This window comes from Balaenoptera musculus, chromosome 19 (assembly GCF_009873245.2).
Source record: "Balaenoptera musculus isolate JJ_BM4_2016_0621 chromosome 19, mBalMus1.pri.v3, whole genome shotgun sequence".
Classification (NCBI taxonomy): Eukaryota; Metazoa; Chordata; class Mammalia; order Artiodactyla; family Balaenopteridae; genus Balaenoptera; species Balaenoptera musculus.
Genome location: NC_045803.1, coordinates 41,840,919 through 41,861,580, shown reverse-complemented (window position 1 = coordinate 41,861,580; position 20,662 = coordinate 41,840,919). Strand labels below are relative to the sequence as shown.

The 20,662-nt window shown below is 49.2% G+C and overlaps 2 protein-coding genes across 3 annotated transcripts in view; one reads left to right on the top strand and one right to left on the bottom strand.

Annotated features, from left to right (window-relative positions):
* Nucleotides 1–97: 97 nt before the first annotated feature.
* On the bottom strand, nucleotides 98–16,672 carry TSNAXIP1 (translin associated factor X interacting protein 1). The gene is made up of 16 exons (XM_036832331.1): nucleotides 16,557–16,672; nucleotides 12,041–12,143; nucleotides 5,676–5,788; nucleotides 5,420–5,546; nucleotides 4,172–4,265; nucleotides 3,405–3,601; nucleotides 2,932–3,067; nucleotides 2,337–2,506; nucleotides 2,106–2,265; nucleotides 1,899–2,029; nucleotides 1,610–1,735; nucleotides 1,302–1,454; nucleotides 1,092–1,201; nucleotides 755–881; nucleotides 554–660; nucleotides 98–338 (listed from the first exon to the last, which is right to left on the bottom strand). The coding sequence occupies exons 1-16, from the start codon at nucleotides 16,670–16,672 to the stop codon at nucleotides 98–100; spliced, it is 2,211 nt and encodes a 736-aa protein (XP_036688226.1).
* RANBP10 (RAN binding protein 10) overlaps nucleotides 16,406–20,662 on the top strand; it is a 68,289-nt gene continuing 64,032 nt past the window's right edge. The window contains exons 1-3 of one of the 2 annotated variants that reach the window (XM_036833839.1): nucleotides 16,406–16,491; nucleotides 17,189–17,448; nucleotides 18,228–18,339. In XM_036833839.1, the coding sequence (XP_036689734.1) occupies nucleotides 17,214–17,448; nucleotides 18,228–18,339 (347 nt within the window). In that variant the 5' untranslated portion in view covers nucleotides 16,406–16,491; nucleotides 17,189–17,213. Of the gene's footprint in view, nucleotides 16,492–17,188; nucleotides 17,449–18,227; nucleotides 18,340–20,662 lie in introns of those variants that run through there. The other variant, XM_036833841.1, reaches the window with a different exon arrangement.

The following is a 20,662-nucleotide window of genomic DNA, read 5'->3' as shown; positions in this document are numbered from 1 at the left end:
AGCATAACCTAGAGAATAGCATGGGTTCAGACAAACAATTTTATAACAACAGTCAGAGGTTAGCAGCACGGGAGCACTCAGGCTGCCCACAGTGGCCTCAGCTTGCAGGTTCCTGCTCTCGGGGCCCCATACGCCTAACATCACTCATCTGAAGCTGTTCCAGTGCAGTCTGGAGCCTTATCACAATGCCCTCTTCCTTTTCCTCGCCCTCTTCTGGCAGTTCTGTCATGGGGAGCTGGAAGGCCTGGCTCAAATAGCTGTTGAGGGTCTGCTTGTCCAGGCTGGGATCAATGTTCATCAAGGCCTCACGTACCTTGGGTAGGGTCACCTCATCGTGGCTGCCCCCACAAAGAGAGAGAGAGATAGACCTTGACCGTCCTCTTGACCGTATACCCCAGACCCCAAGATGCCCTCTCCCAGGCTTGAGCAGTATGTAGTGCCCAGCAGCAAGCTCGGTGCATAGGGAGACCTGGGGCTTGAGGTGCTACTCTGTGGCCCAGCCTGTAGGACTTGCCTATGACTAAGTGAGCCTGAGGTCCCCAGGGTCACTCACAGTTCCAGGTCCAGCTCCTGCTTTAACTCCTGTAAGTATTCATCCTTTTCATCCATGTACTGTTCCCACAGCTTTTGCACAAAGGGCACGCTCTGGCCCTCCTCGTCCTGGGAAGGGGCCACAAGGCAGGGTGAGGGTACACGGGTTAGGGTCCAGCAGAGGCTAGGGCAGGACTGGGCAAGTTCCTGGGCCCCAACCCACCTCCATAAATAATACGCAGTAGTTGAGCAAGTCTGCATTGCTGCTGCTGGGATGCCAGCCCCCTGCCTCCATCAACTCCTGAATTCTCTCATCCTTCTTGAAGGGGAAGGTACTCTTGAGGGCAGTGCTGTAGGGAGACACGAGGGCTGACAGGCCTGGCTGAGGCCTGCCTACCCATCTCCCCGCACCCCTCTGCCAGCCCCACTAGTGCTCAAAAGGGCAGCATGCACTGAGTCTCTGGCCTTTTCCCACCAGGCTCCCCTTCCCCCTGCACAGCTAGGAGCTTGGCCAGAGGTCATGCAGGGCTGAAATTTGGGGTGGCCAACTGGTCTCTCACCTTAACTGCTCCATGGTTAGTAGCCCCTCGTTCTGGCTGTCAGCATTGGTCATCTCCTTCAGCAGCTGTGCTATTGTCTCCTTCTGCTTGATGTACACACTCTCTTTCCTCTAGGGGGGAAGCATTGACCATCTTGCTGTTTCCTAGAGGGGTGGGGACAGAGCTGGCCTATGCCGGGGACAAAGGGTGGAGGGCCAGGCCCAAGCTTACCTTTCCCATCAAGACTGCATAGAACTGACTCATGACCTCACTGGAGTGGAAGAGCTTGGTATATTCAAAAATGGTGTAAGCCCAGGCCATGGCATCACCAGGCCCAAAGCGACGCTCCAGGAAATTGAAGAAGAAATCTGGGAACTTCTCTTTCTGCAGGGTAGGGGGAAGACTGCTTGGTCAGCCTGCCCCACAGTCGGTTGGCCCTTCTCCCTGTTCCCTAGCACCTTGAGGGACACCCCCCCACCCCCCCATGCACCAGAGGACTCAGGCACTACACCAGGCCAAAATGGCTAGAGAGATCTGACCTGCTCCTCAGTGATACGTTCCTTCCAGGCATCCTTGAGGAGGTTTACCACATCCTTCTTGGTTGGCTTCTTGTTCTCCACAACGCCATCAAATCGAAGGAAAGGGGGGATGGATTCCCCATAACCCTGTGTGGAACCATGTCAGCTTATCTCTGGGCCTCTCTGTAGCCCCACCAGCAAGCAGGGCAGAGCCCCAGATAGTTCCCCCAGAACCTCAAGTCTTCTCAGCAGCAACGCCTGGCCATTCTGACTCTGGCCCCAAGCCTCCTGAGCCCAGGGACTCCCCTACCAGACCAGGGAAGAAGTCTTTCTCCCGGAGCAGCCCCTCGCCAATCTCCTCCAGGAGCACATCCACCAGCTGGTCGCTGTTCTTGCCCTCGGCCAGCATTTGCCAGCGATCTCGTCCTCCAGCCACCACATCTGCGGATGGGGAGAGGGAGCTGGAGTCCAGACCACACACTTGAGCAGTCCCTAGGGCTCCCATGGCCAGCATTACCTTCGCACTTGGACCAGTCTGGCCGTGGTGTGGAGGTGCGCTGGATCTCCTGCAGCTCAGAGTAGAACTGGTCCCGCTCCTTCAGCGTGCTCATGTGCAACTGCAGCAGCATCTCGTGCTCCTTGCGGACCTCTTCATAGTCGTCTCTCAGGCTGTCCAGCTGTGGGCAGGGTGATTGGTCCTTGCTACTCACCTGCATGGCCCTTCCCTACCCTGCCTGCCCACCAGCACCTGCTCCTGCAGATCCTTGAGGGTCTTCTCCTGCATTTCAAAGTCCCTTCTGGGCACCACGTCTCCAAAGTTGGCCTGCATGGTGTTGAGTTCCATCTGCGTGCGGGTCAGGTCTTGCCGGGCCATCTTAAGAGCCATTGTTAACTTCACGGGGTCCTCCCCCCAGACACCTGCCAGGGGGCCCGCCAGCTCATGTCACCCTGCCTCTGGGGCCTGTAGCCCAGGGCAGGGTTGAGTGTCCCTTGAGGCATGTCCCAGGTCTTCCTGCTCTCCCAGCTTGGGGACCCCTGAGTCTTTCCACAGTGCTACCAGCATAGGGCTTTGAGCTTAAATAGAGAAGCCCAGGATGTGGAGTATCAGGCCTGTCCTGCCCTTAGGGAGTCTAGGCTGCCTCAGCTGCCAGTGATTGTTTCCTTCTTAAACAACAAGTCTATGATTCTCAGGCCAGCTCAGAAGATCCACAGACCCAGGTGGCAGCAGGAACATCGCCCATCGTGAATGAGCAGATAATAGGAGAGTTGAATGAATGGGAGTGGTGAGAGCCAGACTCCTCTCCAGCGCCTCTTCAGGGGAGAGAAACCCACCTCGGGCTTACCTGGGGATTGGGCTAGTGACATGTCTTCCCGCTGGTACCGTAGCTCATTCAGGTCTGCAATAAGGATCTTACGGGCATCTCGCTCGCTGAGGTAGCGCAGATACTCCTCAGCCAAGTTCTTCCTCAGTTTGGTCACCTGTTGGGAAGAGGACAAGAAAGGTAGAAGGAGGAGGAGACTGGTCATTCCTGAGAATCCAGCAAAGTGCTGAAGCTTCCTCCTGTGGAGAAAATCTGGCAGCCAAGGTGCGGGACTCTGCTGGCATTTGGGGCCATACCAAGCCAGTGCTGAGCTGAGGAGGAGGGCAGCATGTGGAGAGAGGGGTATGGGGGGGAGGTGGTGGCTCTGTATGTCATTTCAGGCAGAAGGGTGGAGAGAGCTAGGGGGTCACCCCAGGGCTGAAGGCCTCAAGGTCACCCCTGGGGTCGGGGTGGGAGGGATTCAGGGAGTTGGTCACCACATTACTCCCTTTCACCTCACTCTGCAATGAGATCTTCTCCTCATTCTTCTTATCAATGAGTTTTAGCAAATTCATCTTCTCTTTCTTCAGCATGGAGATTTCATATGTCTCCTTAGCCCTCATGGCCAGGATCCTCTCGTTGCAGTCCTCGTTCACAGTGACAAGCTTCGCCTTCAGGGGCTCCAGAGCCCGAATCTTCTCCCTCTGGTGGGCTAAGCAGGGACAGGTAGGAGAGTCCCTTTGGGGCCATGGAGGACAAACAACCAGGAGACACTGATCCTGAGGTCACAGTGAGTGGCTATGTCCCTTGCAAACTCGAGGAGTCTATACATGCCTGTTCAAAGCATAGCTCCTGCTTAAGTCCTTCTGCACTTGCTTTTAAACCAGGGGCAGAGTTCCGATGAGGACCAGGGTCTCACCTATGCCCTTTCCCCATACGGCCTTTAGTCCTGCAGCTGCACCATGCCCAGCACCTCCTGAGCCTGGTGAGGGAAGCCCCCTCACTTCCCAGGGGTACACCCTCCCTTCTAGGCTTCACTGTCAATAGAAAAGATGCTCTATTTCCCACAGATACTGCCCCACCATGCTTCCCAAGAATGGGAGGTAGTCAGTTGCCCTGGGGTGCCCTATCACATGACAGTGATAAAAAGGCTAAGGGGGGCTTGGTGACCTCAAAGCCCAGTTTGTAGCTGCCCCAGCCCTGCTGCAGAACCCAGAAGGTCAGAGTAGGATCCTCTCTGCCTCTTCCAGGCTGGGCCCAGGCAGGGAGGCTGCAGTCTTACCCAGCATCACCTCATATGCATTCTTGATGGAGGATAGCAATGGCTTGTATGTTTTGAAGTCCTCTATGAAAAATTCAAATATCTCTCTGTAAGGCTGGCAAGAAGAGGGAAACTGTCACCTCCTGGCCTATAGCTGCCACCCTCAGTGGGACCTAAGTTTTTCTTTGCTTGGCTTAGAAGTGTTCTAGCATGAAGCTGCCAGGCGACTCACATTCAAATAAATGCCACAGGCACCACCGGGGTCTCTCACAGTCAGGGACCTGAGGGGCAGCTCCATCCCTCTCAGCTGCTCTCTGGAGACCTCTCCTGGTGCTGTCTCTGAGACCTGGCAGACGACCTGGGTCAGGACCTCCCCCTCTCTACCTGAGCCCCCTCTCTGGCTCTCCAGGCAGCCAGCCTCCTCTATGCACTGTGCTTCAGCTGGCCTCTTACCAGTACCCCTCCCCATCTTACAGCCCTGTGGGGGCAGGAGAAGGTCTAAGGCTCTAGCCTCAAAGTAGAGGTGTGGTTTCCTGTCCCAGTCAGACACACAGGAAGCTTTTGGAGGCAACATTGTGTACTGGAATGAGCACAGGCTCCCGAACCAGCCCTGAGTTTGAATCCTAGCTCCACTACTACATAGCCGGATGCCTTCTCTGAGCTTCTGCTTCTTTGTTGGTGAGGTTCCTTTAGCTTGTGAGACCATATCTAAGGCCCCACCCAGAGCCTGGCACACAGACAGTGCTCAGCAAATGCTTCTGTCAGTGACTAAGTCAGAAGTGAGGGATTCCCCGTCATCATTTCCATTTGAGCAGGGATTTGGTGATTCCTTCCCTAATATGCATCAGAATCTAGGTTACATCTAGATTTCTCTCTGTATCTGGCTAAGCTCCTCAAACTTGGGGCTGTTGTTACTGGGCTGGTAGACATTGTATGACCCCTGCTTGCCCAACTGCCAGGATTTAGACTCCATGCACTGATACCCAATGACCCAAGGTGGGTGCTGGGGATCACAGAAGGGACTGGAGACAGCATTCAGGCCACCTGACTCAGGTAAAGAAACCCAACCCTCAGGAGAGTTTTGGTTCCATGCTGGTAGACTTGCCTGCTCACTGGCTTTGTCAGAGAACACGTTTCTCTTACCAGGAAGGGGAACCCAAAAGAGCTGGGAAAGGCTGGTCTTGCCTGAATGAAGTGCCTAGTCCTGGTGAGTAAGGTTTCTTCCCGGCCCTGCCCCTGCCCTCCTCCCAGTTATTCTGTGGCTCTGACCTGCAGCCTTAGCTCCTGGGCAGAATCTGTACCCAGGTCCAGCAGGAGGAGCTCCTTGCGTAGGTAGTTCTCTAGTTGCTCTAGGTACCTTGGCTTGGTAGTGCCCAGGGGCTGCTGCTGCCAGCTACTGCAGGGAGTGGTGGACTGAGATGTGATGGACACCCCACCAGGTCCTTGTGCCCTGGGTCTGGGGCAGCAACACCCCTGCACTGTTTCTGGGCCCAGTCCGTCCACCATCAGGCTAACCCTGGCTTACCCTACTCGCTTCCGGTAGTCATCTGAACAGGGCTTTCGATTATGCAGAATGGTCTGGTCACTGATGTATGTGGGCCTTGGGGACAGGTGGCCACCAATGGAGAACGGACAGGACTATAAGAAGGGACAGGTGGGGTTACCATGACAATATTGCTCCCCTTCCTGATGTTCCTCTCCAGGCTCCTCCTCCACTCCTGGGTTCCCCCCCCAATAACGTCTCTTAATATGGTTCATAATTAAGACTGTGGTCCTTAGAGAGGGATTAGATTAAACGCTAGATCCCCCTTATTGGTTATGTGACCACAGTCTGAGCCTCAGTCTCTGCATCTGTAAAATGGGAATGGTTGTGCTCCCCATTGCATTGTATTGATGTGAGAATGCAACGAGAAAGAATAGAGGGTGGTTTACACAGACTCAGGCACCTTCTAGGAGTTCTTCTTCTCTTCTGTAGGTTTGTCAGTGAGTATTGAATACCTGTGCTATGAAAACAGATATGAGTACTTACTGGGACCATCTCTTGCCCCCACAGCACAGTCCAGCTAAAGAGAGACAGGGGAGGGCAGGCCCAGCCTCAAGCCTGGACTCTCAGGCAGGACTGCAGAGATGCAGCAGGGTGACCTGTGGACCCCAGGAGAAGACTAGGCTCTACCCCCTGGGGGAGGGGGAGGGGAGAGATGGTAGGGCCCTGAAGCAGTGGGATCTCATTTTGAACCTTGAGCAGGGGTAGGGGGTAGTAGTATTTATGAGCTTGTTTTTTAAACTTTTTATGAAATACTCAAAACATGAGAGAAAAAAATGACCCTCTTACCCAGTGAAGCCTACTTCGAGGGTTCATCCATTCAGTCATTCATTTGTTCATCAAACATTTCTGGGTCCATAGCACATGCCAGCCCCTGCTGGGTTCTGGGACATGAAGGAAGCTGGGGGTATGATGGAAGTGGGACGACAAGTGAACTGATAAGCAGGTAGTAACCGAAGCCGATGCAGGTCACAGGAGTGTGGGGGCCCTGACTGGAGGGTGCCAGGGGAGGCTGGTCCTCTTAGAGGAGGAAGTGATGATGTCAGTGATTTCAGTAAAGCTTGAGTGACTTCATGGGAGGAGCTGAGGTCACTCTGGAAGAGAGTGATGTGTCAGGGGAGGTGGGGGGGTGCACAAAGACTGCCTGGGTAGCACCAATACCTCAGGGAAACAGCAGGAGTTTTGAAGGGCTATGAACAGGGGCCAATGCCCAAGGAGGGCAGGCTGGCTGAGGCTGAGGTCTGGGCTGGCCAGTGCAGAGGGGACAGAGATGAAGCGGCAGCTTCATGCCTAAGGGCAGTCCTCAAAGCCTTACTTGTGACTATGAAAATATCAGAAAACTCCTAAGTGTCTAAAAACAGAAGATTCTTATACAGGCATGAAATGTTTACAAAGAGGCTTAACATGCACTATATCTCTAAGGGTTAAGTAAAGCCTGAAATTAGAGAATAAGCACAACCAGGTAAGATGAAAACCCGGAAAAGATGGAGGAAATAATCCAAAAGGCTATCAGTAATTATTCTCCAATGATAGGCCCATGGGTGCTTATGTGTCTGTAATCGTGTATTTTTCAAAATTTTCTACAATGCACATAAGTTACTTTGAAATCTAAAAGAACATTGAATTATTGAATTCAGTATTAAAGCCTCCTCTGTGGAAGGCCCTGAGCCCAGCTTCCAGGTTCTTCTGAGATGGAGAGAGACTAGGCCTACCACCCATGTCCCACACATCCAGGTTCTAGGAGTCCTTCCAGGCTAACGGTAACTGGCTCCTGACCCTCTTAATGTGGAAAATGCCACTGTCTCCTTGGGCTCTTCTTTGCATTCTATTAGTTCTACCTATTTTTTCTCAATCTTGCAATCATTCATCCTTTCCCTAAATATTTTGGAAAGTACATAGTAAGCCTTGCTGCTAGGTCCCAGGAAGGACTCCAGCCTCTTGCAAGGGTCTAGGTTGACCTATCTCTGTACTTCCAGAACTGATGGCATCATACTTCACACTCTTCATAGTCTTTTTTTTTTTCCTAATTGAAGTATAGTTGATTTACAATGTTGTGTTAACACTCTTCATAGTCTTAAGTAGCACTCAGCAAATATTGTGGAATAAATATTTAAGGGAGCACAATAATTTAGCTGGATGCAAGGCATAATAAAAACGAAAACGCTACTTATTGGGTGTATATGTTCACACATGCTTTCCCTGGGTCAAGAATGCTCCAGCTTGACTATTCAACCTTAGCATCTCAGGGGTTCTCCCTGATACTCTTCCCAATCCCAACGCCCACACTTTCCCATCATCACACCCCCATCTTCTCTCAGAAACACAGACTTTGTCTGTCTTGTTTACCACTGTATCCACAGTGCCTGGCACACAGTCGGAATCAACAAATATTTGTTGAATAGATAAAAACATAGGGGAGGAAAGAGAGATGATGAAACAGAATTGTAAAGAGTTTAAAGCCCTCCTATCAAAATAAGCTACATCAAGCAGAGAAAGGTAAAAGACAAATACTAAGAGTAATACAGTTGATAATGACAAGTCAGTAGATTTATACATACATTAAATGGAAATAAAGAAGGACAATCTTTTAATATATACAAAAAACTAATCATAGGCCACAGATAAGGTGTTAACACATTTTTAAATGAGAAACTGTATACCTTGCATTTCCTGATATAATACAATGAAATAAGAAATGATAATATAAACATACCTCTAAAACACTTAACCATTTACAGAAATTTAAAAATAAATTAATATTTTTCCCGACCCATTTATTACTTAAAGTAAAAATACAACATGTTATAGAAATTACATGTTCAAAATGTTTGGGATATGATCAGAAAAGCACTCACAAGTATTTAATTGCTTAAAATCCTTTCACTATCTAAAAAAAAATGGTTGGGGCTTCCCTGGTGGCTCAGTGGTTAAGAATCCGCCTGCCAATGCAGGGGACACGGGTTCGAGCCCTGGTCCAGGAAGATCCCAATGCCGCGGAGCAACTAAGCCCGTGCGCCACAACTACTGAGCCTGCACTCCAGATTCCACAAGCCACAACTTCTGAAGCCTGCACACCTAGAGCCCGTGCTCCGCAACAAGAGAAGCCACCGCAATGAGAAGCCTGTGCACCGCAACAAGGAGTAGCCCCCACTCGCCACAACTAGAGAAAGCCCGCGTGCAGCAATGAAGACCCAACGCAGCCAATAAATAAATAAATAAATAAATAAATAAATAAATAAATAAATCGTTCTGATGAACCTAGGGGCAGGACAGGAATAAAGACGCAGACATAGAGAATGGACTTGAGGACATGGGGAGGGGGGAAGGGTAAGCTGGGATGAAGTGAGAGAGTAGTATTAACGTATGTACACTACCAAATATAAAATAGCTAGCTAGTGGGAAGCAGCTGCATGGCACAGGGAAATCAGCTCAGTGCTTTGTGACCACCTAGAGGGGTCGGATAGGGAAGGTGGGAGGGATGTGCAAGAGGGAGGGGATATGGGGATATTTGTATACATATAGCTGATTCACTTTGTTATACAGCAGAAACTAACACAACATTGTAAAGCAATTACACTACAATAAACATGTAAAAAAATAAAATAAAATAAAATCCTTTCACTATTAGGAAAGAAAGCCTTAAGCCTGTGGTTGCCTGAAAAGGAAAAAAATATCATAATAAAAATTTTAAACATAGGAAATAAAAGTAGAAATAGATAAACTAGAAACATGAGAAGCCAAACTTAAAAATCAAGACAGAAAAAGTTTTTTTGAAAGACTATTAAAATTGATGTGATTTTTATAAAAGGACAAAGTAACCCTGGAAGACACCTGGGAAGTTGTCAAAGAAGCACCTAACCCTGGTCAGTTAATGGTAAGTTTTTCACATTTTCAAGAGGCCAGGCCAACAGGCACATGAAAAGATGCTCAATATCGTTAATTATTAGAGAAATGCAAATCAAAACTACAATGAGGTATCACCTCACACCAGTCAGAATGGCCATGATTAAAAAGTCTACAAATAATAAATGCTGGAGAGGGTGTGGAGAAAAAGGAACCCTCCTACACTGTTGGTGGGAACGTAAATTGGTGCAGCCACTGTGGAGAACAGTATGGAGGTTTTTTTAAAAAACTAAAAATAGATTTACCATATGATCCTGCTCCTGGGCATATTTCCAGAGAAAATTGTAATTCGAAAAGATACATGCACCCCAATGTTCATAGCAGCACTATTTACAACAGCCAAGACGTGGAAGCAACCTGAGTGTTGATCAACAGATGAATGGCTGAAGAAGATGTGGTATGTATATACAATGGAATACTACTCAGCCATAAAAAAGAATGCAATAATGCCGTTTGCAGCAACACGGATGGACCTAGAGATTATCATATTAATGAAGTAAGTCAGACAAAGACAAATATCATATAATATCACTTATATGTGGAATTTAAAAAAATGATACAAATGAACTTATTTACAAAACATAAATAGACTCACAGGCACAGAAAACAAACTTATGGTTACCAAAGGGGATAGAGGGGTGGGTGTGGGGGAGATAAATTAGGAGTTTGGGATTAACATATACACACTACTATATATAAAACTGCTAAACAACAAGGACCTACTGTACAGCACAGGGAACTATATTCAATATCTTGTAATAACCTATAATGGAAAAGAACCTGAAAAAGAATATATATATTATATATGTAAAGCTGAATTACTTTTCTGTACACTTAAAACTAAGACAACATTGTAAATTAACCAGACTTCAGTTAAAAACAAACAAACAAACAAAAAACAAGAACAAAAACAAAGGGAGACTAGCCTTGAAAATTTCCTGAGCAGACAAAACCAGTTTAGTCATAGAAATAAAGCTTAATTTAGCTTATTTTGGGAGACATAAAAAATAAAAAAGGCCCATCTTCCTGCTCTGTCTGCCGTTTCTGTAAAGAGAAAAAGTCACCCTATTTTGATTGCTGGGCATATGCTGCTTTCTTGTCCCGGTTGTTAACAGCTGGTAAGGCCTCCGCAAGCGGGTGGTTGGAAGGCGGCGTTCCCGGGAGCTCCGTGCTCTCTGCTTCCCCCTGCAGGTGAAAACGGGAAGGGCGGCCCCGGGGGTCGGGGGCGGCAGGAGGCAACAGCGTCCTCTGGTGGTTGAGAACGGTGTCACTGCCGCCGCGCAGAAGAAAAGGAGTGAAAGAGCCTGGCCCCAGGTCCGCTGAGTAGGTGGCAGCTGAGGGGGATGGGGAGCAGGCGCCCCAAGTAATCGGATCTTTCGGGACTGTGGCTGCGCTTGGTCTCCGCTTGGAGTCCACACTACCCCTTTCCCTCCCTGATGTCAGGGTCCCCATGTTTGAAGTCCCCAGCCTCACAAAGTGTACACCTCATGTGTCCCCAGATCCTCCAGACAAGACACACTCCCACAAAGAAAACCACCACAGCCCACAGTTCTCCACTGTGAGCTGGAGTTATAAATTTGCTCAGGTGTGTTTTTTCACCTGTAAGATTTGGACAATGGCTGTTTGCTTGTTAAATAGTAATAACAATCTTATGATCATATCAACAAAAGCCCCCAAATCTTAATAACACAGTATTTTTTTTTAATTTGAGGGAAGAATATTCTTTTTTTTTGCCATGCCACGTGGCATGCAGGAATGTAGGATCTTAGCTCCCAGACCGGGATGGAACCTGTGCCCCCTTTAGTGGAAGTGTGGAGTCCTAACCACTGGACCGCCAGGGAAATCCCCAGCATTCATTTTCATATAAAAATTTTAAAGAACATGAATGGAGGGAGAACCTGTCATGAGGCTGGTAAAGAGTCTCTACTTCCAGTGCAGAGCGACAGCGCAATGGAGAAACATCCTTTACTACTGTCTTCACATACATACAGCAATTATGGTGCACATATGCCAGCCACTCAAGTACCACATCAGGCACTGTGGCCGTAAAGACAAAAAGATATAGTCATAGCTCTGAAGGACCTTGACAGATCTGGTGGGACCATCCCAGCACCCAGCACAATGCCTGGCTCATGGCAGGCTGGATAAAGAAATGAGGTCCACTCCAGAATGCTGAGTTGCAGGGGAAGGTTATCTGTGGGCAGGAGCTGAGTCCCTCTCTGCTCGGGGAGGTCTGGGAAGGCTTTTCCGGTGAGGTGCAGCAAGTGTGCACGCTCCCACCCCAGAGCCTGCTGGGCCTGGCCTCTGAGCCACACTCCCCTAACTGGGGAGAAGCCGCTTGGTGGGGCATGTTTCAGGTGGGTGGTGCTTTTGGGTTGCAGAGAGGGAGGCAGAAAGGATCTGGGGATCAAAATTTAGGGTTCCAACAGGACACGGCCACTAACCAGCAGCGTCTTCCGTTTCTGAGAAAGCTTGCGTTTCTGGGTATTCTTGGTTTCTGTGAGGAAGGAATCATCTACGATCACTCCTAAAGGTCGCAAGTGTGCTCTGCACAGAGAAGGAGAAGGAAGTGGTGGGTGACAGAGCCTTGAGTGGGGAGTACACTTCCACTCTTCCCAGAGCCACAAGACATGGCTTCCTTTCCCCTCAGAGTCAGGCTCTGGGTCTTCCAAGTGCTGCCTCCAGATTCCCAGAGGTGCTGCCAACAAGCTCCTGGCTCGGGGCCCAAACCATTTTCCCACATTCCCAGAAACCTTCTCCTTATCACTAGAGTCTCACCAACTCCTGCAGTGGCAGGACACCTTCACCATGAACCCAGAGAACCCTGCAGGCCTATACTTCCCTTCAGTGTTTAGCTGTGGCTGTGATGACAGTTCCATGAATGTGACAGCCACATTCTGGGGGTATGATACCAAAAGCAGGTGCTATAGGACAAGAAGTACAGGGTCTGGGGTCCAAGAGCCAGGGTGGGAGTCTTGAGCCTCTACTTACTGGCTGATAGGGCCCAGAGGCTGACATCTGTGTTTCCAATAGGGAACCCCTTGGGCAAGTCATTTAACTTCTTTCAGCCCAGTTTCCTCACAAGGAGGTGGAGACAGTTCTTGCATTTTCTATCTCACAATGTTGTTGTGAAGTTTAAATAAGAGTAAAAGAGATATGCACAAATAACCTGTAGGGACTTCCTCGGTGGCACAGTGGTTAAGAATCCGCCTTCCAATGCAGGGGACACGGGTTCGAGCCCTGGTACAGGAAGATCCCACATGCCGCAGAGCTACTAAGTCCATGCACCACAACTACTGAGCCTGAGCTCTAGAGCCCACGAGCCACAACTACTGAAGCCCGCACACCTAGAGCTCTGAAACAAGAGAAGCCACTGCAATGAGAAGCCTGCACACCTCAATGAAGAGTAGCCCCCGCTCGCCACAACTAGAAGAAGCCAGCAGGCAGCAACGAAGACTCAATGCAGCCAAAAAATTAAAAATTAAAAAATTAATTAATTAAAAAAAATAACCTGTAAACTGCAAGGAGCTGCAGAGATATTAACTGTGACAGCAGGATGTGGGAAAAGTGGATCATAAGGATCCACTTTTAACTCCTAGGCCTCTTGGGGAGAGCCATCATTGCTCAAGCTAGGAAGGCATTTGGGGGTCTAGAGGGAGGGCTGCCTGTGGGCAGTCAGACTTAGGTGGAACAAAAGGAAGAAGTGATCCCAGTAATCCATGGTGGCAGCGGGTGGGAGTGATTTATGCTGCCAGAAAGACTTGTGTCTTCATTCCCCTTGCTAGCTGGTGACCTTGGGTATGCTGTTTAACCTCTTGAACCTCAGTGTCTTTGTCCATAAAACTGAGACAAGGATTACCCAAACTCCAGGGAAGCTGAGAGCAGTGACGTGAACCCAGTTGGGAAACCCTGTCCTGCAGGGTTCTTCAGTCCTACTTCATGGAGCAGTGACACCCCAAACTCCAGTTCTCTATTGTCTCTAAACTGAACAAGTGTGAGCAAACCATGTAGAATACACAGCCGGTGTGGAAAAGGAAAGGCTTTTGCTCAGATGTTTATGGGTTTGAGACAGGATGCAGCAGATCAACCCATCTGCTCACTGGGTTAAATCATACCTTCCTGTCAAGACCAGTTAATTTTCTAAACTCTGTTCTTGCTCCTGCTGGAACTACCACATGGGGCAAGGTAAGCAAGAAAACTATGGGGAACTCTACAAATCCTGAGAAGTTGCCAGATGGAAAATCTCAGTAGGTAACATGTTAGTTTTTTTTTTGTTTTTTGTTTGTTTTTTCAGAAAGAACTCAGTGAGAGACAAAGTGATAGGTAGGAGGTGAATTTATTTGGAGAGAAACACACTCCACAGACAGAGTGTGGGCCATCTCAAAGGTGAGAGCGGCCGGTAACATGTTAGTTTTGAATGCCAAGGGAGACAGTAGTCAAAAACAGATTCGCAAATGTTAATTTTAAAAACACCTGGGGCTTCCCTGGTGGCGCAGTGGTTAAGAATCCACCTGCCAATGCAGGGACACAGGTTCGAGCCCTGGCCCAGGAAGATCCCGCATGCCGTGGAGCAACTAAGCTTGTGTGCCACAACTACTGAGCCTGCGTTCTAGAGCCCGTGAGCCACAACTACTGAGCCCGCAGGCTGCAACTACTGAAGCCCACGAGCCACAACTACTGAGCCCACATGCTGCAACTACTGAAGCCCGCGCGCCTAGAGCCCGTGCTCCGCAACAAGAGAAGCCACTGCAATGAGAAGCCTGTGCACCGCAACGAAGAGTAGCCCCCGCTCGCCGCAACTAGAGAAAGCCCGCGTGCAGCAATGAAGACCCAAAGCAGCCAAAAATAAATAAATAAAATAAATAAATTTAAAAATACCTGGTAGAGTCTATACACTTATCCAAAAAGCTTAGGATGCTTCTTTAGTATTATATTAAATATTTTACACCAATTCTCAGAGAAGAATGGGAAATAGATTATCTATATTTCTACTTCAAAGGTGGAGAAAACTCAGTTATTTAACTAATGGCAAGCAGTGGGTTTGACAGGGGTAAGTCCTGGTATTGAGTGAAGTCAAGCTACTGAGTTCCATCCACAAATCTACTGTGCCAGGGATGTGAGGCTGAAAGGAGAAAGCCAATGGGGAGGAGAAACCTGCCGCAGGAAAATGCACAATTCAAAGGTCCCTTTATTTATTTTTTTGGCTACACTGTGTGGCTTGCAGGATCTTAGTTCCCCGAGCAGGGATTGAACCCAGGCCCTCGGCAGTGAGAGTGCAGTGTCCTAACCACTGGACCACCAGGGAATTCCCTCAAAGTCCCTTTTAGAGGGTCCTGCTGACATTCGTGTAGTGCTAAGTTCTGGCTTATGCTTCATCATCCTGGCCCTGCTCTAAGGGCAGCTGGAGGAGGACACCTACACTATTCCTCTAAGGGAAGCAGTGAGCTTGGCCCAATATACCATACACTACTAAACACTGGTGAATGAAGAATATGGGCAGGAATGATGTTTTGTACTGTCACCAAATTCAGCATCAGCAATTACATTGTGCTTCCTTCTTAAAATACATGGGGATTCTCTTTCTGAGTCTGTTTCATATCCCTTTCAAACATGATTGCAGTTTCCTAAATCATTCGTATGTTGGGTAACAACACTCTTTCTCAAGCCTGCTGTCTGGTTTTTGTGATTCATTTTGTGACTTTTCTCGGCTTTCTCTGTCAAGGCAGCATTTAATTTCTTGACTTTTCTAGGCTTTCTCTGTCAAGGCAGCTGACCATGGGGGATTAGAGTTTAGGTGAGATCAGGTTTTTTGCATTAGGGATGAGTAGAAGCAAGAAAATACATTCATTAAACACTTACTGAATGCCTATTATGTGCAAGAGCTATCATGAGAGCTTCATATATGCTGCCTAAATTTTCCCAACAGTTTAACGTGGGCTGTGTCATTCCCATGTCTGAGATATGGAAACAGAGGCCCAGAACTTAAGGGCCTTCTCTTAGCTCTCAGAGCTAGAAAGGTATTTAGCCAAAATTTTTTTTTTTTTTTTTTAATTTTTATTTATTTATGGCTGTGTTGGGTCTTCGTTTCTTTGCGAGGGCTTTCTCTAGCTGCGGCAAGTGGGGGCCACTCCTCATCACGGTGTGCGGGCCTCTCACCATTGAGGCCTCTCTTGTTGCGGAGCACAGGCTCCAGACGCGCAGGCTCAGTAGTTGTGGCTCATGGGCCTAGTTGCTCCGCGGCATGTGGGATCTTCCCAGACCAGGGCTCAAACCCGTGTCCCCTGCATTGGCAGGCAGACTCTCAACCACTGCGCCACCAAGGAAGCCCTAGCCAAAATTTTTGTTTTAATATGTATACTTTGTGGCTTTCCTGGCTAACAGAGCTTGTTATCATATTTGCAGTGTCCAGATGCTGCACCCCTGAATACAGGCAGGAGCTACCTTGAGGCCATGGGATGTTCTTGGGCTGCTTAGAGATGCTTCTTTGTCATAAGCCAGTGGGTGAAGAGGTTGTTTATCCTTGTGGCTAAGATCTCAGGTTTGGGTCTCACATGGCTGGGTTCAAATACTAGCTCCATCACTTATAAACATGTGTAAGACACATGATCTCTTCAGGATTCTATTTCTTTATTTGTAAAATAGTGATATTACTACCTCATAGAGTTGTTGTGAGGGTTAAATATGGTGTATAGAGCACTCGGCACATAATACACGCTCAATACGAAAAAGCTGGCTATTACTAATGATAAAGTGCTCCTGCCCTTTTACTAGAATGTAACGACCTTCCTGGGCTGACAAATCATCTGAGATTCTAACTGTTTCTGCACCACTGATCCTGTGGGGCTGGAGCCCCAAACCAATGGACAGAGACAGGAGGTGCAGAGGTCCGAATCAGGTACCATTTCTCTTTCTGGAAGTACTCAAGACCTCCTCTCCGCCCTCAGCCCGGCCAGCGCCTACCTCGACGTGGTCGCGAAGCTGGGGCGCTGCGGCTTCGGGGAGTCCATGACCCTAGGGCAGCCGGGCAGCCAGCACTCGTGGCCTGGGAAGCTGTGGTAGTTTACAGCCGTAGTCATGGCGACCAGGTCCCAGCAGCCCAGCGGAGGGGACGGGGTCAGGATTGTGCCACGCCTCCGAGCCCCGCACCCGCGGGCCGGGAGGAAGGCCAAGTAGCAAAGGTGGACTCGAACCGGGAATAGGGTCTCCTCAGAGTCAGTCACTATAGCGGATATGACCCTAGCGACCAGAACTGAGGCAGGGAGATAAACAGAGGCCATGGGGGAGGGAGGTGAACGGAGAGGCCGGAGCCGCGTTGCCAGCGGGAACTGTAGTTTTCGGTGTCCCAGTGTCTCAGCCGAGCAGGCTTATGGCCGAGAGGGTTTGTACTACATCTCCCAGAGATCCTTACGAGTCCAAGCTGGTCCGCCCCTGGGGAGCTCTGCATTGTGGGAAATAGAGTCCAAAATGTGGCGAGACGTGGTGGTGTCGAAGGAGAGGTGCCGGACTGGGACTCGGTTTCCCTGCGGCCCAGGTTGGCTCGCTGGCTATTGGCTGAAAGAGGCGGATCTGGTCCCGCTTTTCCCCGCCCCCAGTGACACAATAGCAGCTCCCTCCAAGATGGCGGCGGCGACGGCGGACCCGGGAGCTGGGAACCTGCAGGTTGGAGACTCCTCCGGCGGGGGCACTGGATGCGGGCTGCCGTCCCCAGGGGAGCAGGAACTGAGCCGGCGCCTGCAGCGCCTGTATCCCGCGGTCAACCAGCACGAGACGCCGCTGCCGCGCTCCTGGAGCCCCAAGGACAAGTACAACTACATCGGCCTCTCCCAGGGCAACCTCCGCGTCCACTACAAAGGTATTGGCCTGTTTGGTCGCAGGGGGAGAAGGCCAGAGCGTCTGCGGGGTGGGTGTGCTGCCCAGCCCGTGCTCCATCACGTCCCTTCCCCAGATCGAGTGCTGCGGCTTGGGCCTTAGTTCCTGCGGGGTGTCTAGGGTGGTGGGGCTGACCAGGCCAAGGATTGACTGCCTAGTCTGCTCTGCCCTGAGACATCTGATGTCAGGAGAACCACAGCAGGTGTCCAAACCCAGTGCTGGGCTGGACATTCTTCTCAGGGCCTTCCTGCTTGTTTTGGGGTACCTCTGACTCGAGCTAGGCCCTTCACCACTGTTTAGTTTCATAAGTGAAGAAAGGGGTGGTCACATCCACTCCATTAGCCAGAGGCCCATGAGCTTGCTCACCTGCCAGACATCCCAGACAAGGCCTAGGGTTCTGTGCTAAAGTTGTGGGGGCGTCTTCCAGGGCTGCCTCTTCCTCCCCTAGTCTTCCAAGTGGGCTGCCTGTATCTTGGAGAGTCTGCCAGCAGCACTAGGGAATCTCTCACATATGCACCCACATTGCATGTACCCTCCTGTGGTTTGAATGGCAGTGTCTCAGGCAGAACTGCTATTCTCAGGAGGAGGTGAGCCAAAGGTGGGGGGTTTATGTGTTTGCTCAGTTGTTTTGTAATTATTCCTTGGACTATGCAAGGGCTTCCTCTGGCCATGGAAGGGTGAAGTTGCCATGGAGCAGAGAAGAATGAGGCTTCCATTTGCATTTCCTTCTGCTGAAATTTCTTCCTTGCCCTCTTCTATTAGGTCATGGCAAAAATCACAAAGATGCAGCCTCAGTGCGTGCCACCCACCCCATACCTGCTGCCTGTGGCATTTATTACTTTGAGGTGAAGATTGTCAGCAAAGGAAGAGATGGGTAAGCCCCTCCTGACCACGTTCTTTCCCCCAACACTGAACTGTTCCCTGTGGTCAGAGTTTGAGGTCTCCTGGTTGACACCTGTGACTGGTGTGAGCTGCTGAGCTGCATTGGTCTGGGCTGCAGAGGGTTGAATAGCGGATACCTCTGTTACCTGGCTGTGGGCATGGCCTGGTCTAAGCAGCAGCTTTTGATGACAAATAGGTACATTTTATAGAGGAGGGGCTTCTCTTTAGTGATAGTGTAATGAGATACATCAACAGGTCACGGAAACAAATAACAAGTTTACATTAACAAATCAGCGTCCAGAATGGAGTTCCCCCACTGTTGTGTGGTGTTTGTGACTACCCTCCTTTCACACTCTTACTGTATTCAAGGTTCCTTTTTATGGCATTTAGTCATGGTAGAGGCCCCTGTAGACTTCAAAGGGATAGTAGAGTCTTTGCAGCATTCATCAAAGCTGTGGCAGCCACTGGTCTGTCATCATCTTAGGGTAAACAGCATGCACATGGTCAGAATCAGATGAGCTTGCTACTCATAAACTTGTTTTTCAGTCCAGAGACTTGAACACCAGTTGGATCAGCTTTAGGAAGGTCCTCATTAAAGTCAGCATTAGGGAGGCTCCCTATTTTAGGGTGATCTAAGCAGATACAGGAAATCAGAGGGGAGATTTTTCATTTTTCTTCCTTTTCTTCTCCTAGTCTCCCTTTTTTTCTGGCTATTGTCACAAAGCAGGTGTTTAAGTTATGAAATAACATGATTTTAGCTGCTTTGGAAAGGTTTTCCTCATCAGACCTTAGGTCTGGTGTGGGTAGTTTGCGAACCCCACCAACGACCTTCCTTCCAACCCTGATGTGTGTTCTTTTTTTTAAAAATAAATTTATTTATTTATTTTTGGCTGTGTTGAGTCTTCGTTTCTGTGCGAGGGCTTTCTCTAGTTGCGGCAAGCGGGGACCACTCTTCATCGCGGTGCGCGGGCCTCTCACTGTTGCGGCCTCTCGTTGCGGAGCACAGACTCCAGACGCGCAGGCTCAGTAGTTGTGGCTCACGGGCCCAGTTGCTCCGCGGCATGTGGGATCCTCCCAGACCAGGGCTCGAACCCGTGTCCCCTGCATCGGCAGGCAGACTCTCAACCACTGCGCCACCAGGGAAGCCCCCTGATGTGTGTTCTTGAGCATTCAGAATACTTCCTCTCTCCTAGGGACTGTTCCCCTTGTGGTACATGCAAAACGCCTGGCCAAAGGGCTCTGTTGGGGACAAGACTGCTGGAATTGGAGCTTTGCCTGCTTCCTCAGTGAAGTTGTAACATCTGTGCCGGGCAGGGCTCTGTGGTTGTGGGTAGGTCATGGGGCTTTGATCTCCTTGTCTGTACTGTGGGGAGCTAGGCCAGCATCTAAGCTACCTGTAATCCCAGAACTCTATGATTCTGAAGTTCTGATCGTGGCAAGCTATTGCATCTTTTACTTTTATCCCCATATAGTACATTTACAGGTAGGAAGTTTATATTATTGGAGGGCTTTAAATCTTCTATTTTCCCTTTCCACCATCTGATAAAAGCGCATGTATTTAATGTGCTTGAACTAGTGTGAATGAGAATGGCCTCTTAAAATAAAACAGACACTGCAAAAATAGTTACAGTATAGACTGAAATGTTGGTGCAGCAGTCTCATATTGCCAAAGAAATGGAGGGGCATTTCTTAAACTTGTAGGGAGGAAAATGGATTATTTTCTCTAGAGTCCTTAATCGTAGATGACAGTGAGCTAATAAAAGAGGAGAACAGTTTTTCAGAAGGTCTCTACATTTCAGTTTAAATGTGGAGACCTGGGTTCCTTCACCTGGCTTTTAACATTTCAGTTATAAGTGGATCTTGCTGGAAAAGGCCCTGTGTCTTGTTAGATTACCTTACTATAGGTATTGCCTGCAAATCCAAAGAAAGTTGAGCATCTTTTCCCAACTTTCCCAGCATTTTTAGTTGAGGTAAATATAGCTGTTAAGCTGACCTGGAAATCTCAGTTTTAGAAAGGTCCCAGGTCATGTATGCTTGTGGTGGCCTGCTTCAGTTGACCACTGTCAGAGGAAAGGTGTGTGAATGTCACCTATGGCCTCTTTATGGAATCCCTGAAAGCCTTCTCATGGCTAAGATATAGCCAGATGGGCCAGGTATGGTTTTCAGGAGGCCAAGGGCAGTTCCAGGGCAGACAATGATCAGCTTGTTTCCTGTTTCCCGTCAGTGTTGAAGGTGTTTGGTCCATGACCCAGGTGTTAACCGGTTATGTAGCTTTTCTGTGTTATCTAGTTCCATCCTCATGGCATCTCTGGAAA